Source organism: Columba livia, chromosome 4 (assembly GCF_036013475.1).
Source record: "Columba livia isolate bColLiv1 breed racing homer chromosome 4, bColLiv1.pat.W.v2, whole genome shotgun sequence".
Classification (NCBI taxonomy): Eukaryota; Metazoa; Chordata; class Aves; order Columbiformes; family Columbidae; genus Columba; species Columba livia.
The window spans coordinates 53501906-53514613 of NC_088605.1; the positions used below are offsets into that span (position 1 = coordinate 53501906).

Consider the following 12708-nt stretch of genomic DNA (forward strand, 5'->3'; position numbering starts at 1 on the left):
TGAGTGATAATAGAAGATTTAATGATGAAGACTAATTTCACAGGTTTTTCCCTGTCTGTAATACAGTGAGGCTGTGGGAGGAAGTTCATGTGACTTGAAAGGCAGATCTTTTCCAGGAAACTGTCTGAGGCTGCAATGTGAATCCAGTGAGAATTAAAAATTACTGGGGCATATTTCCTAGACAGTGTCATTTCTCTGAGCTTTTCCCTTGGAAATAGGTACCTCGTAATTGGAATAAATCAAAAAACAAGCAGCAATTCTGTTAGGACACTACAGCCTGTTTTGCATGAACTGAAAAGTCAGCTTCTTCTGAGTGAAGGAAATGAGATTCAGCATGACGGAAAGAAGCTATCTTGTTTACTGCCGCACTGAAAAGTGCCAGATGTTCTGGAGCTGGGCACAAAGTAAAATGCAAAGTGAAAGAAACAAAAACATCAAGAGCGTGAACAGAGCTTTGTCTCTGTAATTTTACATCCTATTGAGTCAAATTTGAACTCGTTGAAATGTTTCTCTTGGCATTGACCAAATGAGGAATATGATACCACATAAATTTTCTCTCCTAATTCCTTTCTCTTTCTAACTGCAGAAGGAGAGGTAGGCTTCGAAAAGTTCAAACAGAACTCTTAAGTTTGTGTGAGGAAAAAACAACAATTCTGCAACTGTCCACATATTTGCTTTTTGGAAACGAATATTGAAATACTTGGGGAATACCACGTGAAAGTTCAGTAAAATCAGATTGTAGCTGTAAGAAAATCCAGTTTCTGTAGAAATGATCTGTGCTGTAAATGTATTTGGTGAAAAGGGGAGAGGCAGTGGGAGTGTTTTGTGAAAAATGTACTTTCCTCTGGTTTTCTAGTTTGATTCTAAAATACAACGCAAATTATCTATCATCTTCATGCTTCACCCGGATGATCAAAACTGACATTGTGCAGAAAAGCCTGCTTATATCAGCCTGTAGCATTAATTAATGAAATACAACTCTGTTCCAGGAAAGGGGATTCTGAGGAGGCTTGTGTGGGAGGGGCTATGTTCAGAATTCACCAGTTGATTTTCGTGGTGTCTTAAACCCAAGCCAAACCACCTTACAGGTGTTTATAAATAAGTATCAGGTATCAAGACGTCCTTAAAGTCCTGTAAATTAAAAATCATTATAATAGGTGTGTTTAAAACAACAAATTTACAATGAGCTTCTGGTGCAACAAAGATTTTATGCACAGCTGTGAGACATCTGCAGCCAATCTTCTCCTTCCTCAAGTACAGAGAAAGTGATCTTTGCTTTAACCTCTTCCCAGCAACGCCTACACAGAAATACAGACATAGCCTGAGTTGTTTCCCTGCTTGCCAAAGGCAGGGGCAAAGCCTCCAATGGACTTGGACAGTGGAGGAGCAGAGGCTGATGTGGAATTTTATTTGGAAAAAAATTGATTGTTTTAGCAAGGGGTTGTGCGCAGCCGATACCAGAGCCTCGTCCCTGGCCAGTAACTCTGATCTGTGTAATGTTACTCTTTCCTGGGTTGGGTTTTTGTTCACTGTGGCTGGTACTCTTGCTAGCACCAACTGGAATAACTTTGCATTTAATATTCAGTCTCACAGGGTGATCTGCTGTGACGCTGGCACAGTAAGTTTACTGAAAAAGAAAAGTTACATCTAGAAAAACACTGGAGCTGAAACACAAAAAATTGTACAAAAAATGTTAGGTGTTAATCCAGCCCCAGGTTTTTGTGATATTCAGTCATTTTAGCATTGATGCTATGTATCATGAATGTGGGAAGAAGGACAAAATCAAGAAATGGTGGGTTTACAAGTAGTCAGACCATTTCAGAGCACAGATCTGAGCCAACTGCAGGATGTAGAGATATTTGCCAACTGCATCTCTGAGATACTTAGTGCCCTGTGCTGCTTTTCAAACAGGATGAAGCTGAGAGCACCTCTGAATTATCCTGCATTTGCTAAAGAGAGCGTGGCTATAAAACAAAGCAAAACCAAGAAAAGCAGAAAGTTCATGCAGTTCTTGTAAAATCTACCTCTGTATTTTTTTAGACTACAGTTTGTTTTCCTGTGGGTTCATATGAGCTACACAATTTGCCATTGGTTCTGAGCCAGTTCTGCCATTGTAAATTTACTGTTTGCCCCTTTCTTGTGGATTTTGCTGCATGGTTGTGCTATGAATGCTGTGTGATGTGGGGACAGTGGAGTCTGCAAGTCAGGAAAGCTGATTTGTCCCTCAGGTGTGGGGAGCATCTCACCTCACATCTGCACAATGCTGGTACTGTTGTGCTTTTTCTGAAAAGAAGGAAAGTTTTGTCTTCTAGAGCTTTCCAGATATCCCCTTCTGTCTGTGTTATGGGAAGCAAAATAAGTGAATAACTCTCAGCAGTCAAAGCGTGTATTCCAGCTTGTGTCCCACAAGAATTCCCAAAATAGTCTGGATTGATTACAAAGGTTGGAACTGAAACTAATTATTTCTTTAGCAGGAAAGATGGCGGTGTTGCTGAGATGGTTTCCTATGCACTCATGCAGGACATTTTCTAAGGTGCCTTCCTTGGGCTCCTCAGACTCCTTCTTTAAGTAAGATATTGGATAATATCCTGATCAGTTGTCATAGTGCAGAGGCAGTTGTTCTCTGATAAGGCAGCCATCCTTGTTGCCTATGGATGTGACTTGGTAGTTTCCTTCTTTTAACCACAGCTAATACCAATAGCTTAATTTCTGAAAGATTGAATTTGCTTGCAGAAATCTTTGAAAACAGCAGTCAAATGCAGGAAAACAAAGCATGAGAGGTCACTAGAAGAAACTCAGAGGGATGAGAACTGAGCAGTCGTACTCCTGTCTGTGGAAATAGTAAATTTCTGAGGAATTCCTTTGATATTCACTGTCTGCTCTGTGCTAGTCTGGTCATGCTTGTTCTGATTTAGAAAAAAACAAAACCAAAACCAACACATATGCTTTTATAGATTTGAAAATACTGTAAAGGGGTTATCTAGAACTGCTAAAAGCTCATGTTACAGAGGTGTCCTGACCAAGACAACGGTTAAATTTGTTTGAACTTTGTAACCCAGTGATTCCTTTACAGAAGAACCTGCAGGTATTGTGTCAGAATGCTTCAGGGAAGCTCTTGCTGTGGATCCATAGCTCTAAAATATCTCTTAAGGAGGTCAGTCGTATAAGTGCCACAGAAAAAGCCTGCTTGAGAGTAACCCTCCTGCGGAAGCAGTGAGTAACTGACATCTTGATTGGTGACTTAATGGGTTTTGCTCAGAGCACTCATGAACTGCTCTCTGTTGATGCAGTCTTCCTGAGTGGTTTTTTAGGATTAAGAGTATTGTAATAAATTGTCTTTGGTTTTTCATTCTAACTGTGTTATCCCCCACCTGCCTCATGTTCAATGGGCAAAGTATGTACCTGTGTGTTGCCTGTAGAGCAGAGGAACCCCCTTGATCCTCCTCCTTGTTGGGTCATTTGCTGGATGTGCCTCAGTTTCCTTGGAGTGATGTGATTTCCTGAGCAACAAATTGTTGCAGAGCCTAGAGGTGCCAGCAGCCACCAAGGGTGCAATGGATGTGGTAACATTGCAGGAAGGACACTTGGAAATTTCCAGTTAAAATGTGTTTTTTTCTGTTTGTGCTGTCTCTGCTTATGTGACCTCTTGTCAGACACAGATAGCTGTGTATCCCCATGGGTCAAACAAGACACTTCTAGCTTCCTCTCACTTTTTACTGTTTTACTGTTTTCTTTCTTTTAGGGTAACAGAGGGCTGTCACACCATAGAGAAAGAAAAAATGTGTACGGTTGTAAGCAAGAGTCAGTTTTGCTAGATCAAAGGAACTGGGCTCGGGAGCAGTGAAGAAAGCTGACATGGTGAGTACACAATCATATAAAGATCCCATAAAAGTAGCTATATATGTAATTAAAGACAGAAAAATGTGTGCCTGCACAACTCACTCAAGATTTGTGATCTTGTAGTCTGAGGAAAGTGCAGCCTCTCTAAATGCTGCTGGCCTTTTCTGCAGATGTAGTACAGTTACATTCCTTATAAGCCAGGACTGGTGGCTTCTCTGTACCTCTGTCTCACTCACAGACATCTCAAATACTCCTTTGTCATGTGCAAGCCTTACCTCCAATACTTGCTCCCCTTTGGTCCCTATAATTCACCTTTATCTTTCCATGCTGTCTTATTAGGCTTGGGACTTTTTAATTTTCTTTGAGGTACCAATCTGCAGTTCCCTGGCCACATTAACCACATAAGGGCATCTAGCTATGTGTGTGAGATTGTATGCTTAGTTCAGAGCACCATGTGATCAATTGCCTTGCGGATTCAGTGAGGGCAAAGCTACTCACAGAGCTCAGCTCCTTCCCACTAGTTTTCATATTAGTATATTCTTCAGTTTACTTTACAAATCTCAGAAATGCTCCTCTCACAACATGGAAATAAAACTAGTGTTCTTGAGGCACTATGTGTTGCTTGTTGCTACTTAAAAATGCTTCAGGGCAAGCTGGACGTGCTTTACAGAGTGTATTGTCTCTTTGCTCTGTACTGCGCCATTCAATTACATATAGTTTGTCTCCTTTTATTTTCATAGAGATGTTAACACAAAAGAGACTGTGTGCCACTAACAGGAGCGTGGAAAAGCTGAATGAAGAATTCTAACACTAAAAAGTGTACCATAGAGTATTTTCTGAGATAACGAAGTGATAGTCATTGTGTACTTACAGAAGAGAAAAAAGAAGTAGTGGTTCCCAGGGTCTTTGTAAGGTGTTACCATGAAAGCAGTGTGGAGCAGGCAGTCTCCATGGTACTGTGTGGTGTGGTTCCTGACTCTGGTCCTACTTGGAGCCTCAGCAAGCCAGTTTTTATGCTTAAAATTATGTACAGCCTGAAGTATCTCACTGATGCAGACCCTAGGAAACCTCATAAGAAAGGTGCTTATTACAGAAGTTGTGCTGCCTTATTCATGAGGATGGAGTCTTCTGTTGGCACAACTCTCAAGCTGTCAGCTCTCGGTGCTTTCCTGGGGCATCAATTGGTCTGATTTGTCCCATGATACCCGTGGTCACAGGATTCCAAAATCAATTAGCCAGTTGTCGCTACATCCCCCTCGGGGTGACTTTGTGGTATGATGTCAATCTGATTTTGCTTAGAGGGTTCAGTAGAATCAAGATACATTCTCTGCCACAGCAAATGGTGATGAGTAGTAGTGTCTCATATTACAAAACTAATAGCTGAATAGTTGCCTTGAACATGATCTTGTAGCATTTTAATTAGATCGCTGTTGTTAAGGTCACACAGTGCATTTAGATGGGCTACAGTTATACTGTTATACAGATGCATCTTCCAGGTTGCTATAAGAGAAATGTCACAGGCAGTTGTGACTCGGTCCATGTTGAAGAGTGTATGGTGTAGCAGTTTGATTAAAATTTAGAATATGTCTATAACTGAAAAACATTAGCAAGATATAATTCCCTGGACTTAGATTGTAAGTGCTGGGTCAAATTTTGACCTTTAAGTCATCAAGACAATATTTCTGTAATATTAATCTTCTCTTTAGATTATAATTTCATTTTTACTTCTAGTGTTAAATGCAATACAGTTTTGAAATATTGTAAAAGTAGTATTAAAAAATTTTCAATACTGAAATTTCAATTTTGAAAGTTAGCTAGGGATAGAAATTAGTAATTTTTGCCTCTCAGAGAACATTGAGAACATAGAAAATGCCATCTCTGCATAGCATCACAGGAGAATTTTTATTTTGGTGTCCCTTTTGATTCATGATAGATGTTTCAAAGGAACCTAAAACTTGCCCAGTGGTGCAAGGGCAGTAGCACCATGGGTGATGCCAGCCTTCTGGATCCTAGCTGGATGATCAGCTTGCCTATGCAGCTTTCTTCACTTTGCATTAACACTGCACAGGCAGTTGAGGTCCATGGCCCTTCTGTTGGTTTTGTTACTTTTTAACTTAGCCATTTGTCTTAACTGCATGAATTGACAGGAGAACCTGACTTGATGTAAAAATGAGACCTGGATCAAAACACTAGAAAAGTTATACATGCAAAGAGTAGCAACAAAAGCAGGATGTTTCAGAATGTTATAGTTGAACATGTATGTCTCACAAAGACATATGGGCTGTGCAGTCACTAGGCGTTCCTACCTGCTGGCCCAACAGAGCCCCGAAACCATTTCTTTTACATTCCCGCCCTCAGTAGGCTTTGCCTTGGGTAGATTTTGCCATGGCGTTAGAACTATGCGGCACTGTGAAATCAATGTGCCCTGGGCCCAGTGCCCCAGCTGCAGCGTGTGCAGAAGTGTGTTCAGGATTGTCCTGAGGTTGTCGCTGCAGCTGATATGTGACATAAGTCTCTTACTTAAGAGCTTACTTTTTTCCACTCACTTTTAAAAATCTTAGTACAGGGATGTTTCTTTGTGCATTTGAGATGAAAACAGAGCGCTGAATATCACATTGCTGTTTGGTTGTTTTTTTCCACAAAATCTCAGTTTAAATCTTTTAGTTGTGCTTTGTTATCCAGGTTTTCCTTACCAAAATCTTAGTTGGTGATGTCCTTAAGGTGTGAACTGTTCTCATCTTATAAGTTCCAGACTGCTGACTTAGTTGTAGTATCTCCAGTGGATTTTTAAAAATGGGGTGGTTTTCAAAAATGCCATGAACAGAACCAAAAAAATCTGTAGCAAGTTAAATGAAAATTCACCCTTTGACTTCAGTGGAATAGGACTTGTCCTTAAACCTGCTTCAACAATATCTTGGTTGTAACCCTTATTATCCAGGAGTTTAAATGAGAGGATATATCCACTGTAGCTGTGTACTTTCTGATTATCAGGCTGCTGGTGAGAAAATAATTTCTGCAGGCTCATGGTAGGCAAACTGGGGGAACCCATTACCTTTTCCAACATTTTCCAACTTTACCAACAAAGAGCAAGACCGTGTACAGCCCTGGTGTACCACAAACAGGGAGCAGTCTCCAGAATCCCGACTGTATTTCTGATGGACCTTTGCAAGAGGAAAAGAGGGTGCTGACAAACTGCCTCACGCCTCAGGGAATCTCACTGAACTGCTGCTTCCCAGAGCAGCTCACTTGTGGAGTGTAAAGCAGTTGCTGGCATGTATTCTCATTATGTGCTTCTCTGATCACTATAACATTTGTGGTTTGAGGTACTGAGTAGGTAGTGAAATGCATGTGGCCAATCTTTATTTATAATTTTGTCTTTTGTCATTGTGAAGTCTATTTTAAGTAAAGGAGTGTGTAGCCCTTCTCAGGCTGGTCCTTATGGTGTTTAGGTGACCTGCTTCATCCCAGCTGCAGGCAGTGATTGTGGAAGCCATGCTGAATACTGAGGTCTTTTGAAGCCAGGAGAGGATTTATAGGCAGGCAAACTGACATTGCTGCATGTGATGGAATTGCTTGGAGTACTTTGTAGATATGCATTTGTAGAGATTTTTCACTAGTGAGGCTGCCAGGAACTGCACATAGGAGAGATACCATCAAAGTCTTTAGAAAATGCCATTGGTGTTTCTCCTCCAGTGCTGGCACTTTTGATCAGCAATTTTAAGTTTGTGAGTGGGATAAGAAAGAATTTGGAGTGAATGTAAGACCATCTCAAAAGGAGAGTGTAAGTGTAGAGGAGAAAATTGGACAGCCAGAGTCCTAGAGGCTACAGTTTGGGATTAGACCACGTCTGCTTGACAGCATCAGTAGGAGAGGTGTGCGTGCAGCTCCTCAACTGTTGTAAAATCCTTTCATTTGCGATTTGGCATCTTATTTGAGTAAAACATTCCTTGATTTGAAGACAGGTGATTTGAATCACTGTAAAGATACGTGCCAGGCTGCTCTCACAGCCCTTGCAAAACCTGTAGTCTACCGAGAGTCAATGTTGAACACAGAGGCAATGCTCCATGCAGGGGTGAGCCGTTATGCCCCAGCCTGAATGACAACAGACCCTGGGACCTGAGAAGGTGCCTTGCAGGAGGGCTGTGACGTGGTGCTTGGGGGATCAGTTTCAGAGAACAAGGGCTGCAGGATCTCTGCTGCAGCTCAGCTGTGTCCCTGATAGTCACGCCAGAATCTCTCCAAAGAAAAGGGGAAAGCAAGAAGACCAAACACTTGTCAGGCATAGCCCGAGCTGGGCCCTGCATTTACCTGTCTACCAAGTGAGGTGGGCTGTGGAGCCTAGCTTGTCCCTCCGGCTTTTGAGCCCTGCCCCCCTAGGACAGGGCATCTGCCTGCCTGCCGAGACCGGGCACCGCACCGGAGGCTCCCCGGGCCCTGGAAGCCTCTTGCAGGCCGGGGAACTGCCCGGCGCCTCCGTAGCGCCCGCACCGCCGAGGGAGGAACGGGCGGGCACGGCCGCGGCCGCTCCCACGCCCGCCCCCGCCGCACCTCCCGGCTGCCCGTGACGGGCAGCGGCATCTCCCCCCGCCCGGCTCCGCAGCGAGCGCGGGAGCATCAGCCTGTCCCTGCCGTCGCCTGGCCCCGTCCTGCCTCGGGGCCCCGGGCCCAGAGCAGCGCGCAGGTGAGGGCCGCCCCGCGGGACCGGGCCGGGGGCCGGGGAGAAGGCACCGGGCGGCCCTGGGGGGTGCGTGCGGGGGGGGCCTGGGGAGGCCGGGACTGCATCGCGGCGGCCGAGGAGCCTGGAGGAGCTGCGGCCTCCCCGGGGCGACCCCAGTCTCCGGTGGGGCGGGGGTCTTGGCGGTGGTGCTGCCCCGGCGACACCGGCACCCCCCGGCCCTTGCGGGGGATCCGGCGCCGACTTGCGCTCTATTCCCTGAGCAGCCGGCGCCGTGTGGGCGGGCAGCGGCATCCCCTTCTCTCCTGGGTGGCTTTGGAGTCTGCCCGGTTCGTGGCCGCACTTCTGCGGCTGCTAGAGCCCTCGAAAGAACATGTGAGGTGCCCTGTGAAGCATCTAAGCATCTATTTTTACTTTTTGTCTCATTACTTAGGCGTAAAGACTGGTCAAACCTGGGAGGCATAAGGTTTTAAATTTTCTGCTAGAATTAACTACTGTAATGTAATGTCAGTCTTCTATTGATTCCCACTATATACTTGGCCATGAGTTTCCAATTCAAGTAGCCAATAAGGGGCACCATGTGGAAACAGGGATCTCTTGGATTCCACTTCTTGGTCCATTGTACGCTGATCTGTTTATGGATATAATCTAAATAGCATTTTTTTTCTGTGCCCTGGGGCAATCACTCTATCCTTATGTAGAGGTCAATTTTAAAGTCTGTGATATTTTTTTTGAAATGCAGTGACTGCCACTGCATTCAGTAGTAGAGACTGCCACCCTGTTGCATGTGATGACATATATTCTGTAATCTCCATTTTTAATCTATGTATTGTAGCATTTGATTGAGGCTGGTTGTTTTGTTAATTTTAAATATGGTTGCACACCGAGCTGAGATCTTTGTCTGAACCATATGCAGTGACACGCAGGTCCTTCTTCAGACTTACTTTATTTCATTTGGTACCTCAATGTGCAATTTGTTTAAATTATCCCGTGCAGTACAGATTTACCTTTATTTCTGACATACTATGTTATTGAGCTGAAGCACCAGCTGTCAAAACACATCCAGGTAACTGGGGCAAAAGAAGAATATTATGCGAAGTCACAATAAGCAAGACAGAGTTGAGAAGAAAGACTGTTTCAAGAAAAACTAGATTTGCCATGTAAGCTACCTTGTCAAGTCATACAATTCTAAACCATTGAAGGATGCAAACCAGAAAAGAATTGTGCATTAGTTAGATAAAAGTATAGTTTACTAACCAGTAAAAGCAGATTGCTGGAGCTTCCTTATTTATTTCTTGTTATCTGATCAGTGTACCTTGTCAGGGGCTTGTTCTTCCCTAGCTCAGATGAAATGGTGAAAGGGATTAGCTTAAGCTACATCACTTGAGATTCAACTTGAAAAAGCTATACTTTGTTCATGAGGCAGACCAACAGCTGCTTTGAGCCTTCTGTTGACCGATCACTGTAGGTAGTATAATTGCCCAGTTAGTGCACTGGTACTTCGAACACTAGATTCCCAAAAGCAACACAATACAATAAAATATGCCAACGATAATGTCCAGGGAAAAAGGTGGGTCACTATGCAAATCTACTGAAGGCTTCTAGTCACAGCATGTGGAGCATAGGTGTTCTGACAGGAGTCCAAGCTCTTTTTTTCCTGTCATTTTTCATGAGTAGACAATGGAAAAGAGTAATTCCTTATACAACCTAATTGTTCCTTGACAGCAGTGCTGCTGTTACACTAACAAATGTGAGCCAGTTTTCAATGATTAATAGAGCTGCAGAAACAATCAATGCCAGCTGTCTGCTCTTGGTAGGAGTAAATTAGGTCTTACCTCTGTACTGCCTAGAATTCGTCATCAGCAAAAGACGGCAAGGTTGGTCAAGCATTTGGAGTGATGTCTATATGAGGAAGAACTGAGTGAGGTAGGACCTGTCATTCTGGGAAAGTATTAATGCAGAGAGTTGGGACAGAAATTTACGAAACAGTATAGAAAACATGAATAGAGGTAAGTCTTTTTGAAGCTGGCTTTTCCTAAATGTAATATCCCTCATTTTGTACAGGAAGAGACAAATAAAAGGAGGTAGTACTTCATGCAAGAAGCAGACCTATGAAGCTCCTTGCTAGGGTCTGCAGATGCAGATGGGGGCTAGAAGGACAAGTACTAGGGGACAAGTACTAGGATTAGAGGCCCATTGAGGACTAAATAAAGAATATCAGGCTGAGGAAATCTGAAATTTAAAACAGTATTTCAGTCAAGCAGTCTACATGCTCATCCTGTTGATACCCTTTCCTGGGCATCTTCTTTATAGTCACGGTTGGAGACAGTTTACAAGCTAGCCAGACACTTCTTCTGAACAGTATGACTGTTCTTACATGGTCATAACACTTGAAGTTATCTTTTGTTTTCATTTTAAATTATTATTGACACATACACTTACTAGATCTCGTATCACTTAAGCCAGGCAGATGTGCAGACACTGGCTAAATTAATCTGTGTACTCAATTATTCCTCAATGGGGAAGTGACCCGACCTTTAATTTTTTCTTCTTCTAACCATTTTCTTGCTTCTGCAGTAGACCACAAGTTTTTCTTCTTCCCACTGTTTGTTTTGTCTTAATTTTCATTGGACTAATAGGAGTTTACACATCTCCAACTCACAAAAAATAAGTGGCAGCTGTCAGATCTTTTGCTTTGTATCAAGTGACCCACCTATCTCTTCTCTTTGCCCTTTATTCTTCTGACTTTTAGGGCTAGAAAGGGTGAAAGAAATTGACTATCTTTACTATAGTCGTAGGTCTCAAATTCAGGTGCCAATTATACACTAAATTCACTACTTACCATTCATTTTTTTTTTCTTGTTGTTGGAGAATGAAATAAAACTGTAAATGTATTTTCTCACCTAGATCTCTGGACAAAATGGGGAACAGATCAGTGAAACCTAAGCACCTGAGGCGACCGAACCAACACATAGGAAGCCTCTCTATTGGCTGTGCTGGAAACCATAAGTTTTTGAAGGACTCGGGTCTGGGCATCAATGTGACTGGGCAAGCTGATGTTTTTTGCAGCAGGCTGCTCGAACTGGAAAAGGAGCTGAAGAGAAAAGATCAAGAGTTGCAAGAGAGTCAAAGTTGTGTCACTGAGCTTCAGGAGGAGCTGGCTATGCAGACTAGGGTCATAGCAGAACTCACCAAGGAACTTCAGAGCAAGTGTATACAATTGAACAAGCTGCAGGATGTTGTTAGCACTCAAGGAGAGCACTCTTTTCAGCCTTCTCCATTTAAGGTGACTTCAAGGATTCAGGTCCCTGCTGATAGGAGGAGAGGAGCCAAGGAAGGTGTATCTGCAGAGCCGACAACACGGCTTTATGATTTGAACAGGCAAGCTACATTTTCCTTTGAAAAAGCAAGAGTCCGGAAGGATTCCAGGTGAGCTCATTGCAGAGGAATTATATGCTTGTTTTACAAGGATATTACTTCTATCACAATGATATTCTCTCCTCATGACAGATCAAGATTAAAGCATCCATCTTTTTTATACAAGCTTTATCACTGTGGTAGTTAGATGCAGGTTGAGTTTGTGTGTAACTTTAACCAAGAATCATTTATGTCCCACAGACTTAAGATGAAGAGTAGTGGGTAGCCTCCATATTTTAGTTGAGGAAACTCTTGAAGTCTGTTTGGGATTTATCTTTACTGTCAGCTAAGCAGAACCTAAGCATCATCCCAGGTCTGGGTTTTGCTAGTGCTTGCAGCTTAGGCTATACTCTGTAGTGCTGATGGGCAGAAGGCCAGATGCCTTCATATGGGTTCAGATTCTTGTTTCTATAGTATGGATGGCTTGGGAAGGGAAAGAGCAAGTGACCCCACCTCAGCCCTCTCAAATGCAATATGGATACGGATTCTGAGCTGTATAGAGAGTTTGTCAGCCCAGTTTCAACTCAGTCTGGTGTGAAATATAATGAAATGTTTGTATGGTGTGATTATCCTTTTATCAGATTCCTCCTGCCCTTCAGTTTCTGATAGTCATGGTATAGGAACCTAATTTTACTTGTTTTCCTTAGAATCCAATTACACTTTTAGCCTCTGCAAGAGCCAGAAACATCCATGGTTGCAGCTGACCTTGTAGACAAAGGTATCAGACTGATACTCTTAAACATACTTTAAACGCTCTTGCAGTGTAGACATAACCT

At 42.9% G+C, this 12708-nt stretch overlaps 1 protein-coding gene across 5 annotated transcripts in view; it reads left to right on the forward strand.

Moving 5' to 3' along the window:
• Window positions 1-12708, forward strand: part of PRKG2 (protein kinase cGMP-dependent 2) — a 52642-nt gene that overhangs the window by 6422 nt on the left and 33512 nt on the right. For 2 of the 5 annotated variants that reach the window (XM_065061701.1, XM_005498527.4), the window contains exons 2-3: window positions 3743-3858; window positions 11423-11944. In XM_065061701.1, the coding sequence (XP_064917773.1) occupies window positions 11436-11944 (509 nt within the window). In that variant the 5' untranslated portion in view covers window positions 3743-3858; window positions 11423-11435. Of the gene's footprint in view, window positions 1-3742; window positions 3859-8319; window positions 8522-11422; window positions 11945-12708 lie in introns of those variants that run through there. The other 3 variants (XM_065061702.1, XM_065061700.1, XM_021289512.2) reach the window with 3 other exon arrangements.